Source organism: Sinocyclocheilus anshuiensis, unplaced genomic scaffold (genome assembly GCF_001515605.1).
Source record: "Sinocyclocheilus anshuiensis isolate Anshui unplaced genomic scaffold, SAMN03320099.WGS_v1.1 scaffold140, whole genome shotgun sequence".
NCBI lineage: Eukaryota > Metazoa > Chordata > Actinopteri > Cypriniformes > Cyprinidae > Sinocyclocheilus > Sinocyclocheilus anshuiensis.
This window is the reverse complement of record NW_015554147.1, coordinates 3,433-15,476: the sequence shown is the minus strand read 5'-3', so window position 1 is coordinate 15,476 and position 12,044 is coordinate 3,433. Positions and strand designations below refer to the sequence as shown.

Here is a 12,044-nt window from a genome sequence, read left to right as displayed (position 1 = left end):
CATAGTGTGGCCCCCAGTGCAATAGTAAATTCGGTTGGTGTTAATTGCTGACTTATGACTGTATAGCTAAATGGAGAGTATAAATACAGAAGAGGTCATGATGATTTAATGTCTATAATACAAATGCATCCAGATTCAGGTGGTTGTTTTTCTGAGCATTGCAATTTGTGCTTGACATTACCTCAGCTATTTCATATTAGTCATTTGTAGGATGCAGCAAATTGTTCGGAAACTGACCTTTTGCAAAATGCATTTACACACACACAAAATAAAATAAATAAATAAATCTACCGAACAAATCTTACAGAACACATTAAATTATATGGATTTAAACAAGGCAAGTGTGGAGTTATTTTGTTGGGTTATCTCACTGAACTGATATATATATATATATATATATTGCAGGTGCAGTGGAAGATCTGGAGCGTGCCATTTCTCTCAGCGGCGGCATTGGGCGATCAGCCTGTCAGGCTCTGGTCCAGCGTGGGCTTCTTCTTAGGTTGTCGGGGCGTGATGAGGAGGCGATAGATAGATAGATAGATAGATAGATAGATAGATAGATAGATAGATAGATGTCACAGTTTACTTAGGGAATTAAATCAGGTCTTTCATACTCAAAAGTTTCAAATGCTATAAAGATGTGTTCTCATTGTGAACATTATTGTGTATTTCTTTCATATGTCTTTCTCTAGACAGTGTTTTTGAATCAGAGCTAGTGAAACAGGTGAAAGATCTGGAACTGCAGGGAGTTTCTGCTGCTGAGTCTGGAGACCTACCCTCTGCTCTTCAGCATTTTAACCAGGCCATCCGGATCCTGCCTCAGAGGGCTTCAGCCTACAACAACCGAGCCCAGACCAAACGCCTGCAGGGAGATACGGAAGGTGATACGTTTCTTCTTTCTCCCCCAGAATCAGCTGAAAAGGTTTCCAACTTTAATTTCTGCAGTTCTTTTTTCAGAGACCATAATGAAAATGCATTAAAATGGCAACAACTTTCATTGATGTTCGCACAAAACGTGATTATAAGGGCAGATTATCGCTTAATAAGAGCTTATTTTCGTGCATTTCCTTTACAACAACCGAGCCCAGACCAAACGCCTGCAGGGAGATACGGAAGGTGATACGTTTCTTCTTTCTCCCCCAGAATCAGCTGAAAAGGTTTCCAACTTTAATTTCTGCAGTTCTTTTTTCAGAGACCATAATGAAAATGCATTAAAATGGCGACAACTTTCATTGATGTTCGCACAAAACGTGATTATAAGGGCAGATTATCGCTTAATAAAAGCTTATTTTCGTGCATTTCCTTGCATAATACTACCTCAAAAATATTTTCATAGTGCATGATTTGTAAACCAATACATTTTGACATTTGCACCACATAACCAGCTCCGTATGTATGGCTTTACAAATGTAGTATATTTGCTTGAGTCCTGTGAAACGTGAGTCACGATACAAGCATTTAAAGACTTGTATATGCCAGCTAAAATGGCATGGATGCTTCAGCCAATGTATTTTTATCTCATGTTAATTTGGTTTTGTTAACACTATCTGTTTGGTGCAGGTTATACAATATTTTCAAACACAATACAGCATTAACCTTTTATTGCCACTTACAGGAAGTTTAGTTTTTGAGCGGACATGATACATAAAACAACAAACATCATAAAACCTTGCCAGACTTATGTTCATCTGTTTCAGATAAAACTGAACGTGACTTTAGCACCACTCACTGGAGCAGCGTAATATAATTTTTCAGAAATGTCACCATATTTTGGTCCAGCGTAAGCTCCTTCTAAGGTTGTCGGGTCGTGATGAGGAGGCTCGGGTGGACTTTGAGAAGGCAGCAGCTCTAGGCAGTGAGTTTGCCCGGCAGCAGGCTGTGATCTTGAACCCCTACGCTGCCCTATGTAACCGCATGCTGTCAGAGGTCATCGATAAACTACGCAACCCAGAAATGTCAGACATGCCATAGAGATGGAAAGATATACTAATAAGTATATACATTGTATTGTTACAAAGGCATACATTTATTAACTTGTACTTTGTACTTTGCTTGTACTTTGTGAATAAAGTCAAACATTTTTCAGGTGATTGTCACTTTGGGGGATGTAGAGAATGAAAGAAAAAAATATATATATTACAATTTAAAACCTAAAATTATGATAGCACTGGAGGAACAGATAAATAAACTTGTGGATGGAACTTTATGAGTGGAACTTTATGATGGAAATAAACATGTATATATATAAAAAGTAAAAACATAAAATTGAGAAATATTTCAGATATAGGTCACTGTTTAAATAAGTAAATGTGTGACATTGATCATATGATAGTTTGTACAGATTCTAAAATCATGCTGAAGAGCAACTGAAGATTTCATACACGTGAGCGTTGCTGTCATTAAACCAAATGTAGGACAAAATAAATACTTTTTTTCTAAACTTATCAATCAAATTGTTATGCTGATAGTATAATTTTTCGTTAACCTGGTATTAAATGCAAAATAGAAGCATTTTCACTAGTAGTCTTTGGCATCTCACTAAATATAAATGTATAATATTAAAGTGACAGTTCACCCCAAAATGAAAATTACATCATCATTTACTCACCATCAGGTTGCTATAGTACCCATTGACTTCTATAGTATAGGGAAGAAAAAAAAAAAATACTGTAGAAGTCAATGGCTACCAGCAACTGTTTGGTTACCAACATGCTTCAAAATATTTTATTTTGTGTTCCACAGACGAAATAAATGTATACTTGTTTGGAACAACAAGACGGTGAATAAATGATGACAAAATTTGTATTTTTGGGAACTACCCCTTAAGTTGATTTTTGAAGCCTGCTTATATAGCAGTGCATTTTTCAGCCACTAGAGGTTAGCAATGATCTGTCAAAAGTTAGGAACTTTTACCCAAGAAAGAAAATCTCTTTAAAACAGCATACAAAGTTGACATTGACTAAAACATAAATTCATCTAGGAAATATTTAGGGGGTCATTGCTTGCAGCATGCTTTTATTTTATGTGTGCTACTAGCAGTCTATTATTTTCCATGTGCCTTGTCAGTAGTGAGGACACTATTGACTAGTGTCTGGAACTCTCCTCTTCTTTCCTGGAGATCTGTCATGCTGGGTAATGCCACAGGTTCACTTCTGATCTCCTTCTGGTAGAAAGACCTTCAGGTGCTCTGCCATGGGGGCATATCTTCAAAGACCATGAATCCACTGGAGAGAACAGACTGCTGAACTCCCATGCCTACATGGAGATGTGAAAGCTCCAATATATCAATTATGTCATTGCATATAATAATAATAATAATAATAATCTCAAATGGCATGGAAATTTCAAGCATTGGCATAGAAAATTAATGCAATACTTTTCACAAGAAAATAACTTTTTTAAGATTATTATATATATATATATATATATATATGCATTTATAAATTCATCACTATGGTGATCTCAATTCCAAAGCACTATTCTCATTGACTTTCCTCAATACAGGTTACACCCGATACTGGTTAAATGCTAAGATCGGTTACTTCCCAAACAATGGCCGAAGAGAGAGAGTGACCACCTGTCATCCAGCAGCAAACTTTCAAGAAAGTGTTGCTAAATGACCTGAGGGTATGAGGGTAAAGTGACCCATGTATGTCCTCTCTGTTGCTCTCTGACCCACATACCTCAGAGAACAGATAACAGAGCACCAACGTACTTAGGATGTTTATTGTGCCCTCCGACACAGCTAATGCTCCTGAAATAAAATTAGATGGGCTGGAAAGCATTGCAGTTTTTTGGGGGATTGAACTGTGACTGTGCACATGATTTTTAGACTCATGTGAGTCTCATTATGAATAATTAAATTAATAATACAATATTAAACAATATTGATAATAATACGGCTGTTACTGAAGCTCTAATAAGGTTTTCACAAAAATTTGAATACTTATTTTATGGTGCCTTCCCAGCTAACAAGAACAAACTAGAAACCTCAAAATAACCACTAGAGAATGTTGTGTACTGTATGTGTTCTTATTAGGTTGCACAAAAACATCATGGCAATGCTTGGGGAACATTGGTTGAAGTTTATAAAATAAAACCTAAAAAGAACATTCCTAGAATGATAGGAATTGATCTCCAAAGAGGAACATACACTAATGTTTGAGGAACGTTTTGTGTTTGCTTGGTTTATGGTGTTTTTAATAACTGAACAGTTGTACTTACTATGAATGGGGCAAAAAGCAGCTTAAAGATTCTTACAAATGTCTTCTTTTGTGTTCCACAGGAAAAAAGTAACAGGATACAGGTTTATATGAGAAAAGCATTTACCTTTTTTCTGGCCCTCTAGGTGAATCCACCATGAGAATATGTATTGTTCTCCCATTTGAGGGACACCGTGCCCTTCTGCTGCAGAACAGTGCTGCATACCTCCCTCATTAACTGAGAAACTCGAGACAGATGACCCAAAGACACACTATCCAGAAAACTCATTATGTGTTGTAAGATCTCAAAAGGAAGTCTGCTCAGAGAATCTAAATTCCTTGCTCGTTTACATTCACTGTTAATGGTTTTTACTCCTTTGTAAAGTGATGCTGCCACCTTTGGTTGTAAGATGAAAGTGCTAAGATCCGTATCATAGCTTAAGGTAGCCTGCTAATTAGATGGTCAAAATTGCTTCTGGCTAAAGGTGCAACCAAGGTAAGCCAGCGGGCACCGCTGTAAAAACCAGCCAGTAAGACATGACTGGATGTTTCCATGCACGTTCCTAAAGTGCCAGGGGTATTCATCACGCCTGAAGGCATGACAGCACAGGTAAGTGAAGGCTGAGCAGGATTTATTGTGTCTCCTAGTCACACATTCGGTCTGAATCTGCACATGTAGGTTTTGAGGCTGCTCCGCAACAACATCGGCCAAAGATGCATCACTTTTGAATGGAACAGAATGGAAGTCATAGGTCTGGGTGCCAAAGTCAACATAGAGCCCGTCGCTTCCAACAGTCTCACATACAGTGGGTACGGAAAGTATTCAGACCCCCTTCACAAAAATGTCAACAATTCTGTGTTTTTCTGTCAATATGGGGTGCATTAATGTACATTAGTGTACATTAATGAGGAAAAAAAAATAACTTAAATGATTTTAGCAAATGGCTGCAATATAACAAAGAGTGAAAAATTGAAGGGGGTCTGAATACTTTCCGTACCCACTGTATCTGATTACCTTTCTCTTTCTAGACAGCACAGCAGTGCGGCCTCTACCTCATTTGCCTTTGGGAGCTCTTCTATAGCAATGCCTAAATCAGATGTGTCCACATTCTGGTCTGTCTTCTTAACCATTTGTGATGGATCCTTGAGGTGGCTACGCTTGGCTCTGTAGCTAATCGGCACATTGGAAGAGTGTATGGTTTGAACTTCAATAGGCTCTAAATTTCCATAAAATTGTTTTTGTCTTTAGGTGTGCAAGCTGCCAGCTGGCCAAAGTTTATAAGCATGCATCCATTGAGAACCAAATACATATTATACTCTGCCACCTTCACCTCTTTACCGAGTCTGTCAAGAACACCATCTTGCCAAGGGACTAAACCTGTCCTGCCAATCTCTTCACCGTGGGAATTCTGAGGGGTCACACTTGGGGCTTCCTTGTCCTTAGTTGGACAACTTCTATCCTCTAAATTCTTCACAGTTTTCTTGCATCCTTACTTCTCCTTCGCAAACATTCTCTCCCACATCCCGTAGTTCTCCAAGCAGGCCACATCTTTACTCTTAGCAAGGGCCAACCTTTCCTCTTGGGTTAGTTCTTGTACCTCTTCCCCAATAAGACTATTCTCCAACATCTCTTCCGGGTTTAAGTTCTGAGACTCCCAGCGCTCTGGATCAACACCTCCAACCACACCATCCAGTGGAACTTCAGGCTCATCCATATTCTCTATCAACTCAGGGAAGAGTGTCTTCATTTGAATTGAGCTAAACAGAAGCTTCTGATCTCTAAGGGCCATAGCAAGGTCCAACTGACTCATGCTGGTTGTATCCTGGAGGGCGTTCCTGTAGAACATGGTATCAGTCTCATTCACAGGCCATCGGTTCCACTCCAGGGTACATGTGATGACACTGGCAGGACACAATTCTAGGTGCTGGGCAAGTCTTTGACGAGTCATGGTCATGGGACAGCCATAACCAGCGTTGAGGCAGGGTACAATTTCTTTAGGGCAGAGAAGACGATGCTCATCCTCTTTACAAAGGTGGAAGGCGGCTCCGCATTGCAGGTGGCAGGAAATGAAGAAGCATGATGTGGGGATGTCTACGGGAATCTTGCAGTGCTGGTTATGACATTTCTCAAAGTGTCGATGAAGACCAGAGCCGGTAGTCCTATTCTTGCCCTGGAGGTGACAATCCAATACATGTATTTGTTGCACACAAGATAACCATTATTGTACTTAGACTGTTTGATACACAACACTTGCTTGTTTGAAAGCAAGAAGAACATGACAACTTTGAAACTCGAAGCTTACCATGACTGTTGATATTTCTTGTGTTTGAAAATAGACTCTGTAATGAGACAAGGGAATAGACGCTGAAAGGAAACAAGTCTCGGAAATGTTTCAGTGTTGCTATTGTCTAGACGATTATTGACTTTCTAGAATAGACACAACATAAAACCACATAACAAGACAATTCTCAGACTACACCGAATAGATATTTACATATCAGACAATGCTTTCTAGAAGAATGGGCATAAAACCTAAACCTTTTTTTTTTTTTTTTGATTAGATGAACTATTTGACCATAACATAACAGAACTTCTAAGAAAACAATCAAACAGTAAACAGGTGTACCCACTGTTAAGAAAATGCACGTGCACAGTTAGCATTTTTCAATGAGAGAGACCAGTAACACACACTTCTAGACATCTGTGTTATTGTTAAAGTCTTGATCATGAATACAGGTCAGTCTCACTTACTCTTGCCTGCCCTGGCGATGTTAGCATGACTTGTGTGTGTGTGTGTTTTTTTTTTGTTTTGTTTTTTTTAATGGGTCTGTGTGGATGTAAATATCTCTCCTCTGTTCAGCTGTTATAAATAGACCAACAGACAAGTCAGGCTAAGCCTATGAGACACAAGGTTACATTACATCACAACACACACAGTTACTATTATTTGTATACTGTGCTAACTGATTGTCAAGAATGATCAATATTATTGAATCACCACTTAAAAATGAGGATAATAGCTGTTTATTTAACAAGGAGTTTTGAACTGGTGAGTAAATATAAGTGAATTGATAACATGCGGCTATTATGTTGACACATAAATAACAAATGTAAAAGAAGAAAATCAATGCCTTTGCAATTATTTTACCCACTCTTCCAATGAATATGTTGCTGAATTATAAATCACACTATAATAATCTTACTACACATACTATCCACTAGATGTCAGTACAGCCCTTTGAGGTACATAGGTTGTGGAGCATTACAGGTTTGGATTTTTTTTTTTTTTCTGATTTTATTTATTTAAACCACCTTGGTTTATGCTAATTTGTTCAGGATTTTTGACTTCAGACATTGGCTTTGTTGACTGTCATTTTAATGTTATTTTTTCCTTTTTTTAATTACGTCCAAAAACTAGTTGTGTCTACAAAACAATAATGACCTTATTAGCATCCTTGGAGTATAAAACAAATTAATCAGATGTCGGCTCTGAAGTGAAGTCAGTCAATAAAATGAAAACTGCTGATGCCTCGTCAATGAAATTTTCAATGAGCTTCTTACTTTAATTCAACCTGAAGAAGAAAAAGCCACCATGCATGCAGGCGTTAATGATCATATAAATTTAGCACATCAACAAAAAATCTGTATCCAGTCTCACACTATTAATGTCAAAAAGTAATTAAAGCCACCTTTCAATGATGTCTTTACTGCTAATACTACTTAATTAGAAACGGGATTTTATAGGTTCCCCCAGGACATGAAACTTTGTCTAATTTTGCTACATTAATGAAGAAAGTTTTAAACAGGACAAAATGAGGGAAACTGAAAATGAGGCATTATAGTGAAGCTGTTTTTACATCCAGACAGACTAATAACAGATTTGAACACCAGATACAGCCACAAGAGGAAGAGGTGACCGCAGGTCAGCGCATCAAATGGAAAAACATCAACTCATTAAGGTCAGGCTACGCTGAATGTCAAAGCTCTCTGTCATAGCTCAATGAAAGATGAGTCTGACGTAAATTGCAGATTTGAAATAACTAATGTTTTGACAGTGATGCACTCAGGAGGTTTCGCTGGTTTGTTTTGTCAGAAAGACTGCTGGTAAATATTGCATCTTCCTGCTTTGATGGTCATTGAAAATTAGCTGTGTCGGGAATAAAAATTCATGGAAACAACATAATATGTACTGCAAGAAATCCATTATATTGCACTAATTATTTAAAGGCATTCAGGGAACATCCAGGTCTTGTACTTTCAGGGCTGATTAACTAGCAACTGCCGTTAGAGATTAATGGAAACGTTTCCGCTTTCTTCAGCTTTCTTAGAACTCCTTGGGTGCACCCATATGGTATCCTTTCTGATCTTTAAAATTATAATTTTATTGGTGGATAATCAGGCTTATGTGGAAAACTACAATTTAAAGGGAGGTCTTTCGTAACTTCAAACTTAGCATATACAGTGTTACAATTAAATCCTACGCATGGCTTCTTTGCTTTCAGGCTGCCAATGAGATTAACTTGTATATCACCGATTGATAAAAAGGCAACCAAATGTCACCTAGCTACAAACTGATGAAGATAATCCAGCATCGGCGCTGGTGTTAGGACAGTGTGTGTTCGTGTTTTGGAGTGTGTGTACACTTGTTCTTGTGTGAGTGTGTTTGCTGTTATGGAGCTACGAAATAAGAAGCCTGTTCCTGATAAGAGAACTGAACAGACTGAGAGATGGCACATGTGGTTCAATTTGGCCGACTGATGGAAACATGGTCTATTTAACACACCCCATTTATCCTTGCTCCATATTTCACCTTCGGCTTGATGCCAGTCACAGCAGTGCACCTTGGTAATCTTTTCTTGTTTGGAATGAATTATAGTGTTTTTGTGTTTTGAAAGGTGTGGAGAGAAGGCTTCATCTGTTTACTCTCTTTGCATTCTACCATTGCAGACCCGAATGCATTACATTTGAAAAGAATGACGTCGCTTCATGAAGACACACCAAACTGCAAAGAGCTCGGAGCCAAATTCACCTGTGCATCCATACAGTTGGCTTTTCAAATGCTGTGTGGCCGTTTCATACAGTAATAGCAGACATATGGATGCCTCAACCATTGAAATTCAGTCTTTTACAAATTTCAAGCCTATTTAATTTTCTATAACATGTGAAACACAAAAATATATATATATATATATATATCTTTTTTTTTGTAGGATGTTCATGTTGCTCTTCTCCGCACAGCGGAAACATACTGTTGCCAGAAAATATAAATGAACACTATAAAAGTCAGGAAATTATGTATGTGTAATGAGTGAACTTTTCCTTTAACAGGCTAAAAATATCCACCATAGCTAACACTTAAATCTAATCTGCATTTTTTTTTTTCGCAGTGAAGGAGTGACTGTATTACCTATGATGACAAACTGTGAGCACTAACCATGTCTCTTATAAAAGCACTTCCTACACTTCCGGTAAGTTCTCTATCGCTTTCGAAAATAACATACCACCCACCCCAAACCTAACCGATAATGTTTAGAAAAGCAAACGTGACATAAAAATGCATTTACTGAAGCAACCATATATATCACTTTAGCTGGCTTTAATCGTGATTCACATTTCACAGGACTTAAAGTTTACAACAATACATCAGTAAAACCATATGGAGCAAACATCACTAATGTATTATTGTACAAGTGTTTTGAGGTCATAACACTGTCACAGTTTTGTCCAAGGAAGATATAAATGGTTCCAAAAAGGGTTCAAATAACAAAAATATATTTATTTAAACCAAACAAAACATACTCAGGCAGTCCACAAATAATAATAATAAGACAACATAACAGCATGCAACACACAAACAATACTGGACCATGAACTGAAACAACTGAAGAGCTTAAATACACAGGGATGATGAACTCAAAGACAAACAGGTGTGAACAAATTAATTAGTAACCATGGTAACTAGGGACTGGCGGGAAGAACAAAGGACACACAGGTAATTGAGAAAAACAAACTAAAAGTCCATGAATATGAAACTAACAGAACATAAAACACAATATTGTGCAAAGAACTGCATGAAAATAAGTCTTTAGTATCCGTGTGGTCATAACTTGTGTGAAGCTGGAAACTGCAGTGAATTGTACTGTATGTAGGCCTGTAGATACATTGTTGAAGTTTTGTAAAAGTGTAGGTAGGTGCATGTATATGAGCCTGTGTTGTAACCATACTGAATAATGTTCTCACTTTCTGTGGTAATTTATACTCACATACCCTTAATTCACATACATCCCATATTACAGTTACAGTGTTATGATAGCAAACCTAATTACATTTTAAAGAAGCAAATATGTGGGCGACTCTACCTGTATATTATGTCTCCAGATAAAGAAATCTACTCCTACAGACTCGGTTTTGCTTCGCCTCCTTTTTTGATCTCTTAGTAACAAAACTTATTTCACTGGCAATAGATGAATACAGTCTTCTGCTGTGCAGTCAGCTTTTTTATTTAAGAGATATGAGTATGTTTCAAGTATGTGTGTTGTCACTATTTCAAATATCCGTACACTTTTTTTTTTCTTCAGCCAGAGCTCTAGATAAATGTAATCATTCCTAAATTAACTTGAATAAATATGTTTAGCAACACTTATTTTTCAGAGTTTAGAGTCTTTAAAGGGATAGTTCACCCAAAAATTAAAATCTGTCATTAATTACTCACCCTCATGTCGTTTCAAACTTGTAAGACCTTCGTTCATCTTCGGAACACAGCTTAAGATATTTTTGATGGAATCTGAGAGCTGTCTGACCCTGGATTATTAGCAAGAACAACAATGTTACATAATGTACGTTTTTCTTCTGTGTCAGCACAGACTGAGGAAGGTCTTGATCAAGAGCAGGACCGGTGTGTGAGTAATGTCATGTTCATGGGCTCAGTTCAACAAGTTAGTGGATAACTGTCTAAAACAGGGCCTAAAATTAACACTCGCCAAGCGCCAAATGCGAGTAAAAATCAGCGTTGGTGAGTCCATGTAATAAGTGTCAGTCGCCAGTTGCCGGGTACAACTTTCACGAATTATAACAATGCAATGAAGTGAAAACAACAGACAGTTTTTAAAGAGATTCACTGTTTCTGACATAAGCGAATAAAATAATCTTTTCCGAAGACCAGTTCATCATGATTAGCTGTTCTGTCATAAGCGACAAGAGCGAATAGAATAATAGGATACAAACGGACTGATAAGGTCAGAGCTGATGGACAGCTTGTCCCTAGACACGGTTCTAATAACTTTTACCTGAGAAGATTTTGCTGCTTCATTTCGGGAGATTAACTTTTCCCTTCTTTATTCTTCATAACCTGAGAATGTGGCGACATATGCCTGGGGTTACGCCGCCTAAACGGTGCAGTGAAGTATAGTTTGAAAGGCTACGCGTTCGGATGTACACATACGCTGAGCCGCTTCAGACAGCTCACCAGTAGCGCTTCAACGCACGAAAACACACACAATTATGTCAAAATGCGCGGTTTTGGCGAGTTACCTTGTAAACGGAGTCTTAAATGAGTTATAAATGACCGTAAAGAGTTGGGAGAAAATCGGATATGTGTCAGATCCGCATCATATGCATCAGGTTTTAAAGAGACAGCGCTGATTTTAAAGTGAAACCTGCTGAAGTCTGTCATTGATGTATATCAAAGAACAAAAGAAAAAGAGAAGTCCTTGGACTGTTCTAGGCGCTGATTAAATTTTATAGCTTGAATAAAGATGCATATGTATAGTTTATGCATATATAATATAGTTTATGTGAAGATTGTTTTAAAATCACTTAAATTAAAAGTTGTTATATATTTC

The 12,044-nt window shown here is 37.6% G+C and overlaps 1 protein-coding gene and 1 pseudogene across 1 annotated transcript in view; one reads left to right on the top strand and one right to left on the bottom strand.

Moving 5' to 3' along the window:
• LOC107670568 (tetratricopeptide repeat protein 36-like) overlaps positions 1-1,971 on the top strand; it is a 3,107-nt gene extending 1,136 nt beyond the window's left edge. The window contains exons 2-3 of the mRNA XM_016463207.1: positions 693-1,116; positions 1,797-1,971. Of these exons, the coding sequence (XP_016318693.1) occupies positions 693-1,116; positions 1,797-1,971 (599 nt within the window). The remainder of the gene's footprint in view (positions 1-692; positions 1,117-1,796) is intronic.
• Positions 1,972-3,043: 1,072 nt separating this feature from the next.
• LOC107670567 (F-box only protein 40-like) lies at positions 3,044-6,373 on the bottom strand (annotated as a pseudogene).
• Positions 6,374-12,044: the final 5,671 nt, after the last annotated feature.